General features: G+C 40.2%; 1 protein-coding gene across 6 annotated transcripts; it reads right to left on the minus strand.

Moving 5' to 3' along the window:
- On the minus strand, positions 1-19,374 carry LOC120568287 (epidermal growth factor receptor substrate 15-like 1). 6 transcript variants are annotated; one of them, XM_039815683.1, is made up of 25 exons: positions 19,266-19,374; positions 18,694-18,735; positions 18,462-18,551; positions 18,319-18,366; positions 18,131-18,226; positions 17,832-17,897; positions 17,627-17,752; positions 17,443-17,502; positions 16,921-17,187; positions 15,004-15,161; positions 13,022-13,187; positions 12,737-12,799; positions 11,502-11,587; positions 10,837-10,909; positions 10,176-10,337; positions 9,639-9,836; positions 8,835-8,999; positions 7,715-7,823; positions 6,818-6,957; positions 6,469-6,502; positions 5,061-5,146; positions 4,765-4,828; positions 3,452-3,588; positions 2,681-2,697; positions 1-2,224 (listed from the first exon to the last, which is right to left on the minus strand). In XM_039815683.1, exons 1-25 carry the CDS (start codon positions 19,290-19,292, stop codon positions 2,155-2,157), a joined length of 2,550 nt encoding a protein of 849 aa, XP_039671617.1. In that variant the 5' UTR covers positions 19,293-19,374; the 3' UTR covers positions 1-2,154. The 6 variants fall into 6 exon arrangements, with proteins under 6 accessions (XP_039671617.1, XP_039671622.1, XP_039671616.1 ...); XM_039815688.1 differs by lacking the exon at positions 3,452-3,588; XM_039815682.1 differs by lacking the exon at positions 2,681-2,697.
- Between the last annotated feature and the right edge of the window lie 249 nt (positions 19,375-19,623).

Here is a 19,623-nt window from a genome sequence, read left to right on the forward strand (position 1 = left end):
TCAAAAGTGCTGTCACGCACTTCCACAGTCATTTTATATCTCCAATTCCCCCAGAATAAAATGTACACACAGAATGTGACTTGAACCTGTGAACCAGATCATGACTTCACTGAAGGAAAAGAGGAAGTACAGATTAGGTCAAAAATATCTGCAGTGGGAGATGCAAATGTATCACTCTCATTTCACTTTTTTTGGTTCCAATATCAAAAACAAAACACCTTAGATCCATGTTAGAAAACCTCTGTACTGTACTTTTTATCAAAGCATCAGTTTAAGACCTAAGAATAGAGTTGACTATTGCCTTCCTTCATAACACGTCATATCTGTGCACTGTTCCTTGAGTCCACCTACAGTATATAACATCTATATTTATCGCTGATACATTTATGAACTATTTATGACCTGCTGTGACAGGTAACTGGCTTACTTCTTTTTTGCAGTTAAAATATCTAACTTAAAAGGCAAGACTTACCTTGTTCCAGGAATGTTAAAAATCACTTTTATTTAATTAAAAGTAATTATTTTTTTACAGTTTTTTTTTTTATAATCACGTACACTGTGCAATGTTACATGTTGATAAAAAGGCGCTGTCCCTCTGTACATGTTCAGTAAGCTCTGAAATATACAGTGCATACATTATGTGCCAAATAAACCTGATTAGTGTAATATAATTACAAGGATGCAATATTTTAAGTCATTTAAACAAATGTCCCCAAAATGGATCATAAGACATTAATGAACAGAAGAAAAAAAAATCCCAGAAAAAGAAAGAGATCAATCGGTTGATTTGAATTTTGAGAGAAAAACTAAACATTGGAAGCAGATGTCATTGTGCATCAGTGGTAGTGTGAAGAAGTAAAAAGGATACAATTAACAGCACCAGTATAAACAGTGCAGGTTTATACTACTTCCATTTTATAGAGGCTTAAAGTTGTGTGGGAGTGCAAGTTGTTTTGGCGAAACAACAAGGCAACCAATGATAAACAATATGACTGATGACATCAGAGGGATGGTTCAACAGTGCTGTAGGTGGACTGAATTGTGTTTAAAAAAAAACAAAAAAAAAGGAAGACCTGAATGATTATCATTAGCATCTTAAATATTTTAAATACAAGAGGTGACCGATAACATGGGGCTTAATCATATTTAACCAAAGCTATGTTAGGTCTAAAATGCTTGGCAGGGATTCCCAAACTTCATATTTCTACTTTGACATATAGATCCCATTTGAGGGTTTGATTATATTCAAACCTGTCTTCAATAATCCTTGTACTTCAAGGCCATAAATATTCCATATGCAGGCATAAATGGTAAGAAACAGCTGTAATATTTTAAATAAAAACCTAAAGCATGCCATGGACGATCTGATCACTAAGCTCCGGTCCTTTAAGAAAGGCTTGTTTTTTTGTTCCAGTGCTTGTACATAAAACCATCATCTAACTAATATTTACAGTAGATGAAGAAGTTTCTTTACAAAAAAAGAAAAGAAAAAAAAAAAAACACATTTGAAATTGGACAAACTCAATCATAGGCCAGCAGAGTAGTTGGCGTATCTGGTTTGACTTTCCATACAAATTTCTTTTCAAATATTAAAGGTTATATAAAACCGTTTATACAGTGCATTGAACACATACTTCATACACCACAGACTCATTGCATTTGTATATAAATAAAACAAGTTATTTTTTTTACTTGCAACAGAAAGGCTTTTGGATAAGGCAGGGTGATTAGCCATAACAAGATATGGAGCTAGATGTAGGTTGTAGTGGAGTACCCTGCTGGTTCGGGTTGCGTTAAATCGCTATGTTCTTGCAGGATGAAGCCAGGCTTAAATCAAGTGGCTCCGTATTGTCCTTGATTATAGTTGCCACGTAGTTTGGGAGCAATGAACCATAACTGGTTGCTAAATGTGGAGTTGTTTGACTCGAGTCCAGTCATGGCTAGAGAAACACTGGTCCCTTACACAAATTGGTAACAGGGGCTGCTAGTCAGTGTTGGTGCTGTTGTCATGTGCCTGCGGACAGAGGACTGTAAGGCAGAAGCAAGAAGACAAAAAGATGTGGTGGGGCATGGCTGATCAGACGCTGGGCATATCGGCCCTGCTGAGAGCGATGGCCAGTTCCAGGTCCTGCTGCTCCTGGAGCCGCAGCCTCCTCAGCCTCTCCTGCTCCTCACGCTCGCTCTCCTGCTTGACCCACTCCAGCGTCTGGCTCTCACTTCCAAACTAGAGCAGAGAAACAAACATTAGATGTGGACAAATACGCAGGCTAAATTGCCAGCATGAATAGACAGAAGTCATTGAGCGAAAGCAAGATGTAAAAATGAAGGGTGGATGCAATTTCAAAATCAAATGTTTCTAATTAGGCAGGAGGTCAAAAGCTATGTCAAACATAACTGAAATGAATTGATATATAGCAGTAAGAGAAAAATAACTGCAGAAATACAGACGTTTATATTTCACTCGGACATAAAAAAAAAAAAAAGCCAAGACAGCAACACTAGAAGCTTCCTACACCATACACAGTGACATTCTAGTGCCATAAATTTGTGTGCTTGGATAAATGTGACTGGGGATATAAAAATAATTGTGCTGCTCATTAATCACTGTACTCCGATTATGCAGTGCGGACAGGTTTTTCACATGCAAAGGATTGACCACCACGCCCTTGTACAGTCTTACCTTGACACATTCAGATCCTGGCAGAAAAACAAAAATTACAACACAGAGCTCGATATAAAAACACACACAAATCCTTTTCAACTGTCGTGCTGGCATTAAAGATGCAATAAATTCATGTGATGTCAAAATGATACAAACAAGACACGAAAACCGGCCATGCACCTTCTCTCCACTTGAGAGCACGCTCAGCCATCAGGCTATACAGCATGGCGAAGAAGCGGATGGAGGACAAAGAGGCAGATTTACTCTGTTGTGCTCTGCTTGAAGGCATATCATGCTTTGACAGCACATAAGCCTTTAGCTTGTTCTTCAAAACTTGAAAAGGGCTCCTCGAGTGCTACCTGACCAGGCAGGTTCACCAACTTGCTCACTAAAACTGTATAAAACCTGACTTCCTGCCAAAGGCTGAAGCCAGAGACGACAGCAAGCATGCAAAAGCCCCTTTACCAGGCAGACGGAGGCAACAATATTGACAGACACAAATACGAGGACGGTCCAAGTCACTCATACAAACATTTAATTTCTTTCCACACCAAGCCTTTGCTTGCTCTCTGATGTTCTGTCAGTTGTTAGTTATCAGCCGGTAAGCACGGAGGTCAATCGCTAATATCACTGTGTGAGGGAAAATTAACAGAATGAGGCCCAGTGGCAGAGAGCTGACACCTCTTGAGCCCTCAGCCCTACAATCTAAAGAGTGAGATCATGAGATCAGCAGCTCATGCAGACAAAGATACTTGACACAACAGAAAACTGTAAGTCGACTACACTTACAGAGCCCAAAACTGCAAAACCCACAGGACAGTCTTTGGACGCTTTACTCGAGCGTGTAGTAACAAAAGAGTCTTTACTGTCTGCTGTGGAGCAAACGCTCTGGGACGGCTCTGAGGCAGTCAAACTGAGCAGACCTCCTGGAGAAGGAAGACATTTTAATAAATACGAAAGCCATGTAAGACAACACTTTTCTTTTCTTCAGAAGCCAACAACAGGTAGCCGCTTGGGAAAATCAGCTCACACCTTAAAGACACGTGTAATATTGTGTTGCAAAATTTTACAGGAAGCAAACTTTAAGCTCATGGTATGCAGAGTAGTCACCCAGGGGAGAAAGCTATTGGTTCAAAAAAAGGTGTTAACCGCATTTTTTTTTAGTACAGCTCACTGATGCATTGAAGCTTAACAAGCACAGTGTCACAGCTTTTTAGAACAAATAATTGTAAAAGATGGACACACCCTTGTCTTCTGTAAGCTTTGAACACATTGCCTATAATGATGGTTTTATAATGTGGCCATAATTATTAATTTCTCGAAATTTGTGCACCAGTGTCACATTGGCTGCATCTGTGGATTGAAGGGCTTCATGCTAATAAAAGCTCCACTATCTGATAAAGAGCAAACAGTAGAAATTTCAGCTTTAAATAACCAATCTAAATGTGGATTTCTCACTTCCCCACATCGTATGAGGTACATCTCTGGGGCAAGCTTGCTGGCTAACCATGGCTACTTATCTCTACCCTTCTGTGTGTGGTAAAGTAAAGGGGAACACCAACTTTCTCACGCTGTGGCTTCTGCTAAAGGAATAAGTGCAAGATCACAGCGGAAGGGCAAGTGCTGGGCATGGCCTGTGAGTAGCGTGTGACTTACACGTTATAAACCAAGATAAAACATGAGACTGAATGCATCCAAGGCAATGAAAAGTTAATCTAATCAAACTATTATATAAGTATAACTTAACATTGGCTTTTTCAACTGTTGCTGTCTTAATAACACTAACAAGTGCACGTCACTCTGTAAACCCATAGTACTAACGTACCTCTACAGCTTTCCGGGTTTGCAACTTCAAAAGAATAAACTCTCTGCATACTCTAAACAGGGAAGTTTTTTGTTTTTTTTTCACAAGCCATCAGGGCACAAAAATGCCTTTCTAGTAGGACAACACTCAATCACAATGAACACTGCAAAAATGTTGCTGCAAAAATCTAGTACTGACAACACTGGCATGATAAGCTCTATTGATTTTAACGTAACATGCTCATTATGAACATCATCACTGAACCATTAATGTCAACACAAACACACACACAGCTTACCATAGGGAGGTGCAGGCCGGTTAGGCACATTTTTCTTTGATGGGAGGACTGGGTTGTCTGACTTCTGTTCACACACACAAGGGAAAAGACAAAATAATGATGACTAACTGAAATGGCAGCCAAAATCTAAAGCCTCTGGACTTATACTAGAGAGACTTCCTAAATGTGATAAATTGCCAGAAAAATTTGAAATCATTCATGTTGACGGTAACATCAACACAACGTTCTACAGCCCAAGTGGAAAATGATGCTTTATGGTGCACTGATTCATAACTCCAAGAGTCTCCAGAGCTTACCTTTGACATCTGACTAAAGTCGGCAAATCCACCCCCCTTGCTTCCAAAAGAGTTGCTTCCAAAGGGGCTCACTGTCCCAAACACATCTGTGACAAGAGTACATTGAAATGCATTTGGAACATTTGAATAAGTTTATGGAAAGAGCCAGAAACTATAATGAAGTTCAGCCCCAGACCACACATTCAAAAATCACCTCAGCATCTTGCTTATTCTGAAAGGGCCTGCATGCTATTTTCAGAGAGGGGAATGTGGCATGACCGTTTCATTTTCCATGACATTTCGCAAAAACCTAGAAAGCAGAGATTTGTTTAACCTGACGTATGAATCTGATCAGCTAATTAAAGGTGTCAGTTGGTGTACTGTTAACCAGAACTGTGCCTGTGTTGTTTTGAAGCTCAGTGGTATGCCGCTTAATGAAAAAAAACAGCAAACTGCAGATGGTTACAGTGAAAAAACAAAACATTGTAATAGAATATGTTTGTTGTGAGTGTGCAACCACAAGAGACCCCATTCATGTGAAGTACGCAGTGTTTTCTTTTACGCACAGTAACTCAGCTCAGGTCTACAGTTGCCTCTGTGTTCTTCTGAAGGTGTGTAGCATGGCAGAGCATCGACCAGAGGTAGCCACTAACTTAAAACAACTTCCGTACCGAATGAGGCAGAGCAGTTCAATAGCAGCAGATATAAAGACAGGACAGAGGCAGTAGAGAACTGGTTAAAGGAGTGGCAGTGTATTCTAGTAGAGCAGGACCAGCAGTTACAGAGTTTCTGTTATGTTTGGCTCCTGCAAGCCTCCTGTTTTTCCAGGGTAGGGGAGTATTTTTAGTTGGCCAGTAGTTAAATGCGTAGGTACTCAACTAAAAATAGCCCTAAACCACAGGAAAAATTGAAGCCACAAGTGAGTAAAAATTGTTTGCCCCTGATGCCACCAAAAATAAAATCTAAATCTAACACGTCACCCAGAATGGCAAAGAATGAACCATTGAGACTTGTTTCACAACTAGAACGTTCTTTCACATTCGGATATCAGTTAATAGAGTCACATTCTGGAAAATCTGCACGTATACAGTATATAGTACAGAGATGACCATTTTTTTGACAAAGTGATAAAAAGCCAACATACAGTATGGTCTACTGAGGAAAATATACAACCTGCATCTTCAAAATGACTGAGAAGAACAAATAAAAGCATTGAATATTTGACAACCTGTTTTAATTTTGTAAGCAAAGTATCTACTGCAATATAGAAAACTGGAAACACAATAAAAGCTAACCTGAGAAACCTTATGACTTTACAAAGGCAAGAAGTCCAGAAACAACTAAGTGTTTTGGCACAAAGAAATACTACACCAGGTTAATCTTAACATTTAAAACTGAGATCCTTGGTTACTTGAGACCAGCAACGTACCTGGTTTTGGGCTGTTAGATGTCAGGGCACTTGGCTGAGAAAAACAAATAAGTAAAACACAAGTACAGTAAGTAACCGATTTTAAAGAAATTGATTAAAACACATACAAAAGGACCACGTCAGTATAACCACAAGAAATCTCTTTGTCATGCTGGTTTGCTTTTCCATGAATCTACAACAGTGAAGACACGTCAGAGCTTGTTTCTATCAGCACTGACAACTGTAGCAAGTCATTATACAGTACACAGAGGAGGACATTTTATTTTGAGCATTGGTTTTCTCAAGTCATATTGCATACAAGACTTCCAACAAACATCATTTGGGAGGTAAAAGAAGAGGTGTCTGATACCTTGGCTGGTGGTGTGGGTTTTCTACTGAAGGGGTCTGACGATCCAAACAGGTTAGACTTGTCCGTTCTCTGAAAAAAATCTTCAGTTAAGTTGCCTTTGAAGGGGTCGCTTTCTTTGAAAGGATCTCCTCCAAATGGATCTAGAAAAAGGACAAGACCGTTAGAAGAGAGCAACTAGCATGGCTGGGTACGGGCTTCAATCATCTGCAGCCTCTGAGAAAAAATAATCTCTTTGCTTTCTTTATGTTTTCCACAGCATGCATTCAATCAGACTGGAATATACAACAAATATAAAAAAAAAACTCTGCATCTATAATGCAATTTTCAAATAGCCGAGCCACCGTCAATAGCAACTGCAATTTTTATGAACTCGACCCAGATTTTTTATTTTTATTTTTAAAGGCAGCCCATAAAACTACGCTGTACACTATTCGCAGTGGAAAACAAAAAAAGAAAAAAGTACTGCTACCGAAAAAGTGAGTTGAGTCGAGCAGAGCCATGCCACACAGTGGAAACATGGCATTAGTGTAACCTGGAACACCGGTTTGTTCCTAGGTTATTTAAACATTTTTGCTGTCGCAGCTTTCTCTCCCTTCTCCCTACAGGCACCCATTGTTTGGTTAAATCTGCTGCCTTAAGATTATTCTTATGATTTGTAATTTATGCTTTGTAAGTTAATAATCCTTAACTGGCACTTTAATTAACTTAATTTGGTTTGATAACTTTTGCTCATTCTTTATCATGGTGTGTCTTCATTTTGTTGTGGCCACTTAATGTTATAGGTCATAACAACAGGGGTGTGAAATTACTGCAGGTGAACAACTGGCAGAGCAGGGAATAACCTTGACCCTCAGAAATACAGGAGTAGATAAAAAAGATACGACAAGGTATTCAGACCTAGGAATGGATCGGACTTGAAGGGGTCCTCTGTCTGGAAGGGGTCTGCTGGAGGCTCCTTAGCACTGCTGTTGTTGAACATGGCTATCTTTGACTTGAAAGAGTCATCCTAAAGAATGAATTCAGAAAACAAACATATCAATACATTTGCCAATAGTTAAAGTGCCCATATTCTGAAAAAAAAAAATCACTTTTTCTGGGATTTGAGGTGTTATTTTGTGTCTCTGTTGCTGCCACACGCATACAAACTTGGAAAAAACCCATCCATGCTGTTTTGAGTGAGATACAGGTTTCTGAATGTATCCTGCCTTCAGTCTCCAGGTGAGCTGTTCAAAATCGGCAGGGCTGTCTACGTCATCGGCCAAAACATTTCAGGTTCAACATCTCAGGTTCTGCAGGAGACTCCCCTCCTTTTTCAGGATCCGATTCTGGTTCGAACATGTATGGTTGAACTACTGCTGCCATGTCCGTAACTTTCACACATAGTTCTATCTAGTCACGTTAGTCTACACTCTCCCTGTTACTAATGTCTGTGCCCAAACACTGACTAAGCATGTATCTACTGCGCATGTGTGACTCCCAACAAAGATGGAACAGAAGTGAGATGCCTCACTCTGTAGCTAAAACCGAGAGCTCAACACACAATGTGAAAAGAGGAGCTGCAGCAATGTGTAGTACAACAAAAATATGGTGTTTTTGAAAATTTAACCACATAAACTTATTCTGGTACAACCTCTAAATACAGTTATGAAACTGAAAAGGAGAATAATATGAGCACTTTAAGTCTTGACTATGCACTTACATACAGTATAATTCAGCAATAAACTGATGGTTTTTAAGTCATCACTAACTATGTTGCAGCAGAACACAGACAAAAAACATGGTAGAGTATGGCATAAGGCAAGGAAGTATAGCAACTTAAAATGTTTGGGATGACAAAACTGGTTTCGTGAGCATATTTGTGTTTGTACTCCTCTGGCATCTAATAGCCATTAAACAGGCACATTAAGAGTTGGTAATAACAAAAGTGCTCCTCATTATAAGGAAATGCAAATCAAGTTTCTGAGTTCCAGGCTAAATTCTTGTGGTGAAAGGAAGGATATATTAATGATCTCCTCACCGCACTTCTGAAACCTCCGTTCTCCTTCTCAGCAAACCCTTCACTTAAGTCCGGCAGGTTGCTGAAGTTTCCTCCGTTGATGTCGTTCAAAGCGCTGTTGTACTGCTCAATGGTCTTGGTCATCTCCTTTTGGCTGTCCTGGATCAGCGACAGCTTACTGCGTGCCTTAAAACACAAAAAAGACCATATATGATTCCATAAAACATACAGATTGGATTTCCTTTACAGTCTCTTTTTAAATAGGTGTCAGAGCTGCTCAACACTGTAAAATGTCCCACCTGGCAGAAATGGATAAGCCACTATGAGTTCAAGTCACATTTTCAAATAAAAAAGTATTTTCAAAGCAAAAGTAGTGGTTTATTTTTTTATTAATAGTGGTAAGTCTAATTCGTCACTGATTTACCTTGGCTAAGAGTAAAAAACAGGCTCCTTCAGCAGATTGAGGAATGCACCTGATTTTTAGCTAATTACATAAGTGGTGAATAGTGGTTACCAGTAAGATGATATAATCAATAAAATGCTTCAAATATGTGTGGCTCAGAGCAGGCTAAATACTTTAGCATACCAGTGATGGAAGTAAAAGTAAAACTAAAAAGTCCAAATTCCACAGATGGTAGAACATAAACATACAAATGTTTCTACGCCCACAGGGAAGTCAGTATTATGATTGGATATCCAGAGCTTAATTTGTTCATTTTCCTCTAAAACCCTTTTAATTTCAATACTAAGTTGATCAGAGAGCTTATTGGTGCAAAAGTGACAGAACATCCTTATGTAACCTGTAGTTACGTTGTCTGCACTGACCTGGTTGATCTCTTCCTGAGTGGTTTTGAGCGACTTGGTGATGCTGTCCAGCTGGACCCGACCAGAGAGCAGACTTTGCTCGAGCAGGGCCTCCTCCTCCTGCAGCCGGCTCAGGTCCGTCTTGGTGCGGCTCAGCTCTTCCTCCTGGCTCTGGAGGTCCGTCTCCTGAGAGCGGATCTGGCTCTGCAGAGACGAGATCTGGAGGGTGAAAAGCGTTAAAAAAAAGGGAATCGGTATTAAGTATAGTATAGTATAGTATAGTATATAGTATTAGTACTCAAAACACTCAATTACTTTGTTAAAATAATACGCATTTTCCTTGAAACAAACCTTGACCTCAACTGACTTCACTGTTTGATTGACATCTGATTGATATCTGGTATCGCACTCCAAAAAATACCAAAGCATTATCTGCTTGCCAAAAAAAAACATTACACCACAACCAGATAACAACTGCAAGTGCATTACCATATTACCAGAAGCACAATACAAAATATGACAGCATTTCATGTTTCAATAAGAAGTCAAGTCTCTAACCCTCTGGGACTCTTCCTGGCACTTCTGCTTGACGTCGTTGAGCATTCCCTCCAGCTTGGAGCGCTGCTGGTCCATCTCCTCCAGACGTTCCTGGGCATCCTGCTTCTGCGACTCTAGGTCCTGCAGGCTGCAGCTCTCCCTGTCCAATCCATTCTGCATGTCCTGAGGGTCGCCAAACACAACACACACACAGACACAGACACACAGACACACACACACACACACACACACACACACACACACACACACACACACACACACACACACACACACACACACACACACACACACACACACACACACACACACACACACACACACACACACACACACAGGTGTTTGCATGGTACAGCTTTATCAACTCTCAAACCAGAAGCTATACATGATAGTGATTAACTTGACAATCTTCTTGAGTGGATCTCAAAACGTATAACACTTAAAAAATGGTCCAAATGGATTTATAAGTTTACTTTGTTTAAACATTTGTACTATGTAATTTCAGTCATATACAACAACAACAACAACAACAAACCTATTTATCTGCACCCCTGAACTTTGTATTGTTTCCAGGCTTCTCAGATGGACTTGTAGTCACTCATGAGTCACTATTTCACAGATATTTAACCTTGAAACTTGAAAATTATTTTTGGCTCAGCCTTACCTGAACTTCACTATTTTGCTGTCTGATGGTTTCCTCCTTTTCCCTGATTTCTTGCTCCAAAATGAATTTATCTCTGTAGGTGAACAACACGGGACAAGTGAAGTAAAAAAAGGTATTACTACTTCCCACCGAAGCCTTTATTGGCAAAACATAGAGCTTAAAGAGACAAAACTGTGTCAGTTTGGAACTGTGATATTTCGGGGAAAAAAAATGTTTAACACGCTCGACTAATGGTGTTTCCCACATAACAATTTGATAAGTGAAGTTGTCTGTTAATACGGCTTTAAATGTGATGTGGAGGGATTTTCAAAGAAAAAATATTAAAAGAAACATGGGGTGTCTGTTGCAACCATTTGCTCAGTATTCTTTCCATGACATTTGTGACTAGAGTTGAAGCACTAAAAGAAGTCAGAATATTAACGACTGTAAAATATACTCCATATTGACACTGCTTTCTCTGCTAAGTATCTCTTAGGATGAAAACTATCTAATAATAGCACCTGGTAAAATAAAGGATAACATTATTTGATAAAAAAAAAAAAAGAAGAATATATATCTAAGAGTTTAAAAGAGCTTTAAACCTGAACACCAACCCAGTACAACCGACCCTCCATTTTCTCAGAGAAAGAGAAACAAAGCTATCCTCCTGCTACTTAGCGGCTCACCTCTGCAGCTGAGCTATTTCCTGGCTGAGGTCATCCAGCTCTTTGATGCCCGTCAGCTTGGCGGACCCCGTGGAACTGCTGCTGTCCTGAGTGCGAGAGACCGAGACAGACGAGTGAGAGAGGCAAGAGAAAAGGAGAGTTGGGTACGAATGGACGATGGATGAAGTGATGGAGACAGAAGGCAGGTTGGACAAGAAAATGGACAAAATGGACGGGAAAAAGAGGGGACAAGGAAGAGAATGTTCAAATAGGAAAAGGGGACAAAAAGGAGGGAGAAAGAGAGTTGACAGAAGGGACATGAATGGTACGCGGGGTGGGGGTGGGGGTTGGAGCTTCCTGCTGAAACGTCTAACAAAACTAAAGACACAGGAAGGAAATACACCTCGCACAGCTAGAGAGGGGAGCAAGAGTTCCAGACAATACATGAATGAGGAGAAATGCAAACAGACAAGAGAATACAAAAGAATGTAACGCTACGATTAAATCTTGTTTATATATATATCAGTGTTTAACATATCAAGCCTTTGACAAATCAGTGTCCCAGAATCCTCTTCTTTTACGAGCACTCAAAGCATTGGTCAGACATATGCTAGCTGTTGCCCTCCCTAAAGCCTTTATTTTCATGTTCAACCTCAAGTGTTATTGTAAAATAGCTATTTGTTTGTAAGACAGTACTTGTATAAGCAAGCAGCCCTTTTTAATATTCTTAATACAAAATGGAAAGCTGCAACTTATTGTCTGTTTTCATGGTCTGACAACAAAATTTAAGTTGCCTTCACAAACAGCTTTAAAGATAGAAGGCCTGTTCAACCACTGGTTGGCCAAAGATATGTACACCTGGATATTGTATATTTTCGTAAACAACTAGGAAAGTAAGTTACACTACTTGTTTTACTAGAATGGATACATTATTAAGTAACTATAATGGACATTAGTTTACATTGGTTGCTTCGACAGACCATTGGTGATGAAACTGCAGCAGGTGGCAGTGTTTGCCTTTAGCACAGTTGAGGTTTAGAATTTGGGGAAACTCCAAGGCATGACAAATATGTTGCAAAGAGTAAACAAGAGCTAATAAATTCTGTTTTGCCCATTGTTGGATAAATAATTTGGGGAAATTAATATTGTACATATTACAAGGAACATGGTCCTGTTTGCACCTAGTGCTTCAGACAGAGACAGAGAATATGACAGAACAAAAGCGCCACCTTGTGACATAAAGCTTAACTACTCACTCTGCGCATATTAGCGACTGCAGCAAGTTCAGGTCTCACAGCTGGCATAAGCCCCACATAGCACTGTTAGACAGGATAGAAGAGAGCTCAAAAAAGCAAACGCATAAAAAAAGTGTTTTGCAAGGCAAAAGGAAGAAAGCAGAACTCAGCATTTAAAATGCATATGGTAGCAGGAAAACATGAGGCACAGATGCAAGTGGCTTTGGAAAATAGGAAGAATTTTTAAATAAATAGGGTAACTGAAAGATGAAGCCGCGGTTACAGTGGGCTAAAGTCAGGACTCACAGGGCCCGCCAATGTGGCTGCAGTCCTTTCTGATGGTGGAATCATGTCTGGGGTTAGAGTGGAGGGAGGGTCAGCGCCTTTAATGACCTTCTGCTGGATTAGGTACATGGCCAGAGAGAACTGCTCCCGGGTCAGCTTGCCCGTCTGTTTAGTGTCAGCGAGTCCCCTGTGGAGAGGAGAAACTTCACTCAAAACAAAAGATACTGTATTTTTCTTTCTGATGGTCGTTTCTACCATCTTGGTATAGCACACTTAAATAATTTTTCCTTCTTATATTGCACCCATCTTCCGGAGAAAATGTTATGTTTTAAACTGTCCAGCAGATAGAGCTATAGAGGTAAACCTGGTGAGACTAGCTAGTATATATGTGTGGGTGATTTAAGCCGCGTTTCGACACAAAACTATTTTTGAAGGAACTACAAGGTTCCTTCTGCCCATTGTTATCTGCGTTCTCACCATAGTCTTAAGACCCGTGAAGATTAGGCCGCTGCTGAGTCCGCTGCCATATAAAGCTACATGACAGCATGAGGGCTGCTGTTGGTTGCAGGAGTAAACACACTCTGCACCCTGCAGCTCAGTGTGTCATGAAACGACATGCAGCAAAGGGCCGCAGGTGGGAGTCAAATCTGAGGCCGCTGCGTCGAGGAGTGAACCTCTATATATGTGGGCGTGCGCTCTACCAGATGAGCTATCCAGTCACCACCCCCTGTGGCTTTTTAAAATTAGTTGACAAGCCATTAGCAAAGCCTAAATTTACTTTTAATGTTATCAAAGAAACAGAAATTTGTACTTCCTTGATTACTGCTGTACATGTATGAATAAAATGCAGAGGAAAATGAAACTATAAGAGCGTCTGTCTCCACAAAATCATCTGTTGAGTGTTTGATAGTTATTTATTTGTGCTTTAGAACGTAACCTCAAATTACTATTTATTTCTCTCATTCACAGCTAGCTAAATGAGTCGACAAGCCATCAGCAAAGCCTAAACTTACTTTTAATGTTATCAAACAAAGAGAACATTTTCAACCCTCATCCTAAAATGGTCATAAATCAATGCGAGTACTTACTTGTCTTATGAATAAAGCGGTCAGCAAGTTGAAGCAGCCGTGCTGTGTGTGTTTGACCGATCAGCGACAGTCATCCCTGAAACCCCACCCCGAAGGTTCCTGTACTTTAAAGAGCCCATATTATGCTTTTTTGGATTTTTCCCATCTTTTAGTGTGTTATATAGTCTTTTGTGTATGTAATAAATGTGTAAAGTACACAAAAAAAAACATTTAACTCCAAATAGAGCTTTCTCTCCCAAGGACAGCACTTTTCTCAACTGCCTAAAAACACCTTGCCCACATCCCCATTTAAAAATCCTCAATAAGTGATTGGGCATTGACCAACTGCCACTTTGCTCGTTTGAAAGCCATGATGCCTCTCTCTCATGGGCGGGCCAAATTCTCTGGGCGGACAAAGCAGAGAAAGGGGAGGTAACCTTGCCCCGTATGACTTCAATAAGGAGCAAGATTCCAGATCGGCTCATCTGAGCTTTCATTTTCTCAAAGGCAGAGCAGGATACCCAGGGCTCGGTTTACACCTATCACCATTTCTAGCCACTGGGGGACCATAGGCAGGCTGGGGGAACGCATATTAATGTTAAAAAAACCTCATAAAGTGAAATTTTCATGCCATGGGACCTGTTGTGATAAATGTAATGATAAAAACTCTGCAAATAAATATTATCTAAACTGAGCTGTGGTCTCATCATATCTGTTGAGGGACCAAGCGTGCGCACATCCAGGCAAAAATACCCTCTGTTTGATGATCAGCAGGTGATTTGAGTTGATTACTGGCTCAACAAGAAATACCTGTTTTTCTATTTACACTTGCCTGAGAAGGATCTTGTAGATCGAAACATTGCCGTGAAAAGAGAAAAGTGGAAGTAAACTATTTACTTGGAGCCTAACCGTGTGAAGACCTTCTTTGTGCCTCACCATATCTGTGCCAGCATAGTCTGGGAGAGACTGGACTGCATGAAGATCTCTATGACCTCAGTTCCATTAACAAGGCCGTCATTGTCGCTGTCTGTTTTCTTGAAGATCTCATCATAGTGCTCTCTGTCAGCCACCGGTACCACCCAGTTCACCACTGGCTGTAATGAACAAAACACAACATTTGTGTGATTTTAGATTAGGGAGAACATCTCCTAAGAGCAATAATTCAGTAAATAATGGGTGGTATTTAATTATGTATTATGTTGGTTAGAAGTAAAACATGAACTGAATTTAGTGACCAATGAGGAAAATATTTACCATAAATAACAACAATCTTGCCAAACATAGCTTAGAGTCTTCCCCTGGATGAAGATGTACTAGTTTCTTTATTAACTTCGTGACCCCAAACTTCCCTTTCCTGAGCCACATTACCCAGCTCTGACTGGGGGATCCCGAGGCATTCCCAGACCAGTGAGGAGATATAATCTCTCCACCTAGTCCTGGGTCTTCCCTGAGGCCTCCTTCCAGCTGAATGTGCCTGGAACACCTCCCTAGGGAGGCACCCAGGGGGCATCCTTATCAGATGCCTAAACCACCTCAACTGGCTCCTTTCAAAGCAAAGGAGCAGCAGCTCTACTCAGAGTTATCTCGAAATAAAATGTATCTTTGTTTGAGTGATCTGATATCGATTAATAACATCCCCAAATCTATCTTTTAATATGTGCCCTTTCAACATGAATATATAAGGGCCTCACATGAAGGGCCAGGAGTTGCAATTCCACTGTTTGGCCACTATGTTCAATTTGCTTCAAACTTTAGGGTTGCTTCTTGCTTGTACAATTTACAGCATAAGTTCACTAGGAATATTATTATTATTATTATTATTATATCCAAGAAAATTTGGTATTGTAACCGAAATTTCCCTCCATCTGTTTTCAGTGCCTACTCCTTTATTAACGGTTTACCACAAATTGCATGATGATTTGTCACCGACCTATCACATATATTCAAATAAAAGGTGAAAAAAGTTTAAATTCAAGCTACTGTAGTGCTAGTACATGTAAGAAAATTGCATTCTAAGAAATCTGGTATCAACTTTTCAACAAACTGAGAAAATGGCAATTAAGCTGGCAAGGAGAAAAGAACAGGATTGAGAAGTGGTCTAACAGGGGAAAAAAAAGACAACATCAAGTGTCATGATAGCCATGTCAGCAGATCATGGTTCAAGTGTGAACAGAGTCTTGCTTCTCTTCATTTTCAAGGAAACCTGTTATGTCATGTTAAGTCATGGGTGAAAAATAGAGAGGAACACACTGGCCTGTGCACAATGCTCAAAACAATGTGGAAAAACAGGTCCACCCATTAGCAACAGAAAATAATTGATACATGAAATGCTGGTTTCCAGGCTCTGTCCTCATAACGCTTAATTAGTGAGGAGCAAGAAAGACAAAATGTATTCATTTGTCCAAGAGGACGGAATGTTATTTTGTGTGTTTTTCACCTTATACTACTTGAAAATAACAAGCCACATTCAGAAAGTGACATCCTACGTTATCCCAAGATTCCCAAATTCCATGAGGCAGCTGTGTGAAACTACCCAAGCTTGCAGGCATAGCATCATGTGAGTCATGTTTCCTCCCCCATGAAGGAAAATAGAAACAAACTTTTTTTTACTAGAGTGAATTATTATTTTTAAACGAGAAAGTAGGGTAGGACACTAAGTCTGTTATAATGTCTCCACTTTTACTAAAATGATATGTGAAAATAAACATGATCATCAGTGTAGGAAATGTATTCCTAATAATGTTATGATATTCATTTTAACCTTGGAAAAAGCACTTCCTCCCCCACAGTGCAATGACGAGGTCACTACGCCTACATCAACACCTCAAGAGAAACGCAAGTGAGGCAACATACCGGTGAGCTGGATTTAAAGGAGTGTTTAGGAGAGAGGTTGACAGTACTGCTGCTGAAGGGAGTAGCACTGGCCAGAGGAGGAGTGCTTCGCAGGGATTCTTTTAGAGGGGCTGGGCCAGCCATAAGCCCAGACAGAGTAGGCAGCACAGCCACAGCACCTGGCAGGGTTCCTGCAGACTTCTTCCTTTTAGATGGGGGGATGAGGGAAGCGGGTAAGGTAGTTGGGACAGGCTCCTTCTCCATGGCGCGATACACAAGATGCAAGGCCTAGAAAATGGCAAATCAAATAATGTATTCATATCTAAAAGATAAAATGTATTAGCTTCCCAGAATTACTCTGGAGTGACAGTAAAACATTACATTACATGTCATTTAGCTGACGCTTTTATCCAAAGTGAATTACAATTAAGTGCTTTCAACTGTGAAGGTTCAAACTCCAGACAACAAGTAGTAAGTGCAAGAGCATTAGCTTTAAATAAGCAAAGCTACAAAACGCTAAGTTAACAAAAGACACCAGCTTACCACTGTGAATTCATCTTTGTCCAAGTGTCCATCTTTGTCCACATCACTTAGGTCCCAAATCTACAAAACGATAAAGTTAATGCAAATATGAACAAGCTTTAGCTCTTTTGAATTGTTTACACTGCAATGTCAGGAAAGACCACAACAGTGTTATGTGTTACATCACTCCAACATGTAATATCACCTTTCCTAACGCATCCAGAGGTAGTTTGGAGTTTATCAAAACTGGCCTGACTTTATCACCGGAGAGGAGACCATTCACAGGGGACAGACTCTCAAAAATGCCCTCAAACTTCCCTTTTTCATCAGACTGGAAAGGAAAAAAAATGATGTTTAGGTGACAAGCTTGAGTTTCTCAGGAATGTTCTAGACAAATGATATCAACTCACCCTAATTGCCCACTGGGAGTCAGGTCCTGTCGTTGAAACACTTAATAATGGGCTGTTAGTGTCTTTCTGTAAAAAATGAAGCGAGGATAAGGATACCAACAAACAGAGCAGGCAAGCACAGTAACATCTGGGGAAAATACAGTTAGGGATGCAATTTCCCATTACAACATCCCTTTCTGAGATATTCAATGTTCATTAATTTCTCATATGAGCAACAGAGTTAGCTTTTCTCTGCCCAGTGTGTTCTCTACCACATCACTGGATATTGCAATTGTCAGGAGAGTCATTTCATCACTTACAAATTTGGGAGCAGCTAAGTTTTGGTTGAGGTTGTTAAGGCTGATATCATTTCCACCCTGTGCTGAGGCCACAAGTCTCAGAGCAATGAAGAAACCCTACGAAAGAGGGAGAAACCAAGTCAAATCCAGTGTTTAATGCACACATCAGCATCATCAATCACAGCAAATTTACAGAAAAATGTAGTTACCCGTCTGTCCAAATAGCCTTTTCCTTCTGAATCTGCCAAATCCCAAATCTAAAAAAAAAAAAAATAGCAAGAAAGATGCTATGCTATTGATCAAATATATGAGTGAGTTTTTGTGTGTGCATGTAAGCAAGTTTGTGACCCACCTTCCCCAATGTACTATCTGACAGCCCTGACTTCTTAAGGAACTGAGCTGCATCTCCAGCCGATATTTTGCCTGTGTTTCCTGGGTCCAGCTACAAACAACCAATAACAAAACACTTAATGGATACAGCAGTCATAACTGTTATTTATCAATTGATTTTATATGACAGATATTATTCAGCTGAATGAACACTAGAAGACCTGGAAAGGAAACAGCGGTAACCCCGACCTTACCTGTCTGTAATAACTGTCATAGGCTGGGTTTCCACTTGATAACTGGAGAAGCAGACATGATGCAGACAGATGAGAATGTTAGCTCGCACATACACTACATTAAGTTGTTAGAAAGCTTAGCTATAACGTTAGCAGACTGTAGCTAACGTTACATCATTCAATATTGTCCTTATGAGGTAAAAGTAAATAAACACAACGCTGATCGCTAACGTTAGCTAACTATGTAAAGGTTTTTTTTGTTCAGTTTTAGCAACTAGTTATCCGTTTGTTATTGATTTCATCAGTACCGTCATCGACACTTGCGTAACTACTTTACTTGCAAAAGTAACTTCCCTTTTCAATTAAAACGTTACATTAACTTTGCTATCCTTATTACTTAACGTTTTCCCTAACGTAGGCTAACCATGTCACTTAGTTGACAGCGAAAGGGTGGTAATACGGTTCCACTGGCCAATATTCAATATAGCGTATAAACGATTAATGACGTTAGAACATACAGCGACTGTCGCTGTCACTTGATAGTAATTATTAATGGAAATTGCGACTTTTCTTGAGCTATTGAGAGTTGTTACCTGACTCAGAGTCATGAGCGCCGCCATATTTCCTGGTGTCTCGGGAGTGCGCAAACGTCCCTTAATCGAGCGGGCACGAGCGGCGACCGATCGGAGGGGCCCTGGTTCCCTTCCGGTGGGTGTAACCTCTCGGTCGCCATGCCAAACACTGAACCCACCAACTATATATGTCAATGGACCTGACGCTGAGAGGGAGTAGAGATCATGGTAGAGATGGGAAAATGATATTGTCCCAGTCATAAGCTCTGACTGGACAGTCCTTGTTGGAAAACACCACACGACAGGCACAGCTGCTAACCTGATTTTAAGGTAGTGGTGTAGTCTACATGATACGCACTAAGAAAGCTCCAGGATTTCC

Source organism: Perca fluviatilis, chromosome 11 (assembly GCF_010015445.1).
Source record: "Perca fluviatilis chromosome 11, GENO_Pfluv_1.0, whole genome shotgun sequence".
NCBI lineage: Eukaryota > Metazoa > Chordata > Actinopteri > Perciformes > Percidae > Perca > Perca fluviatilis.

Bases quoted from the DNA above. Each gene is read 5' to 3' on its own strand.
- LOC120568287 (XM_039815682.1), bottom strand. From the start codon at position 19,292: ATGGCGGCGCTCATGACTCTGAGTCAG. The intron at 18,736-19,265 runs GTAACAACTCTC...CTGCTTCTCCAG, and splicing joins CGCTCATGACTCTGAGTCAG to TTATCAAGTGGAAACCCAGC. The intron at 18,552-18,693 runs GTAAGGTCGGGG...GGTTGTTTGTAG, and splicing joins ATGACAGTTATTACAGACAG to CTGGACCCAGGAAACACAGG.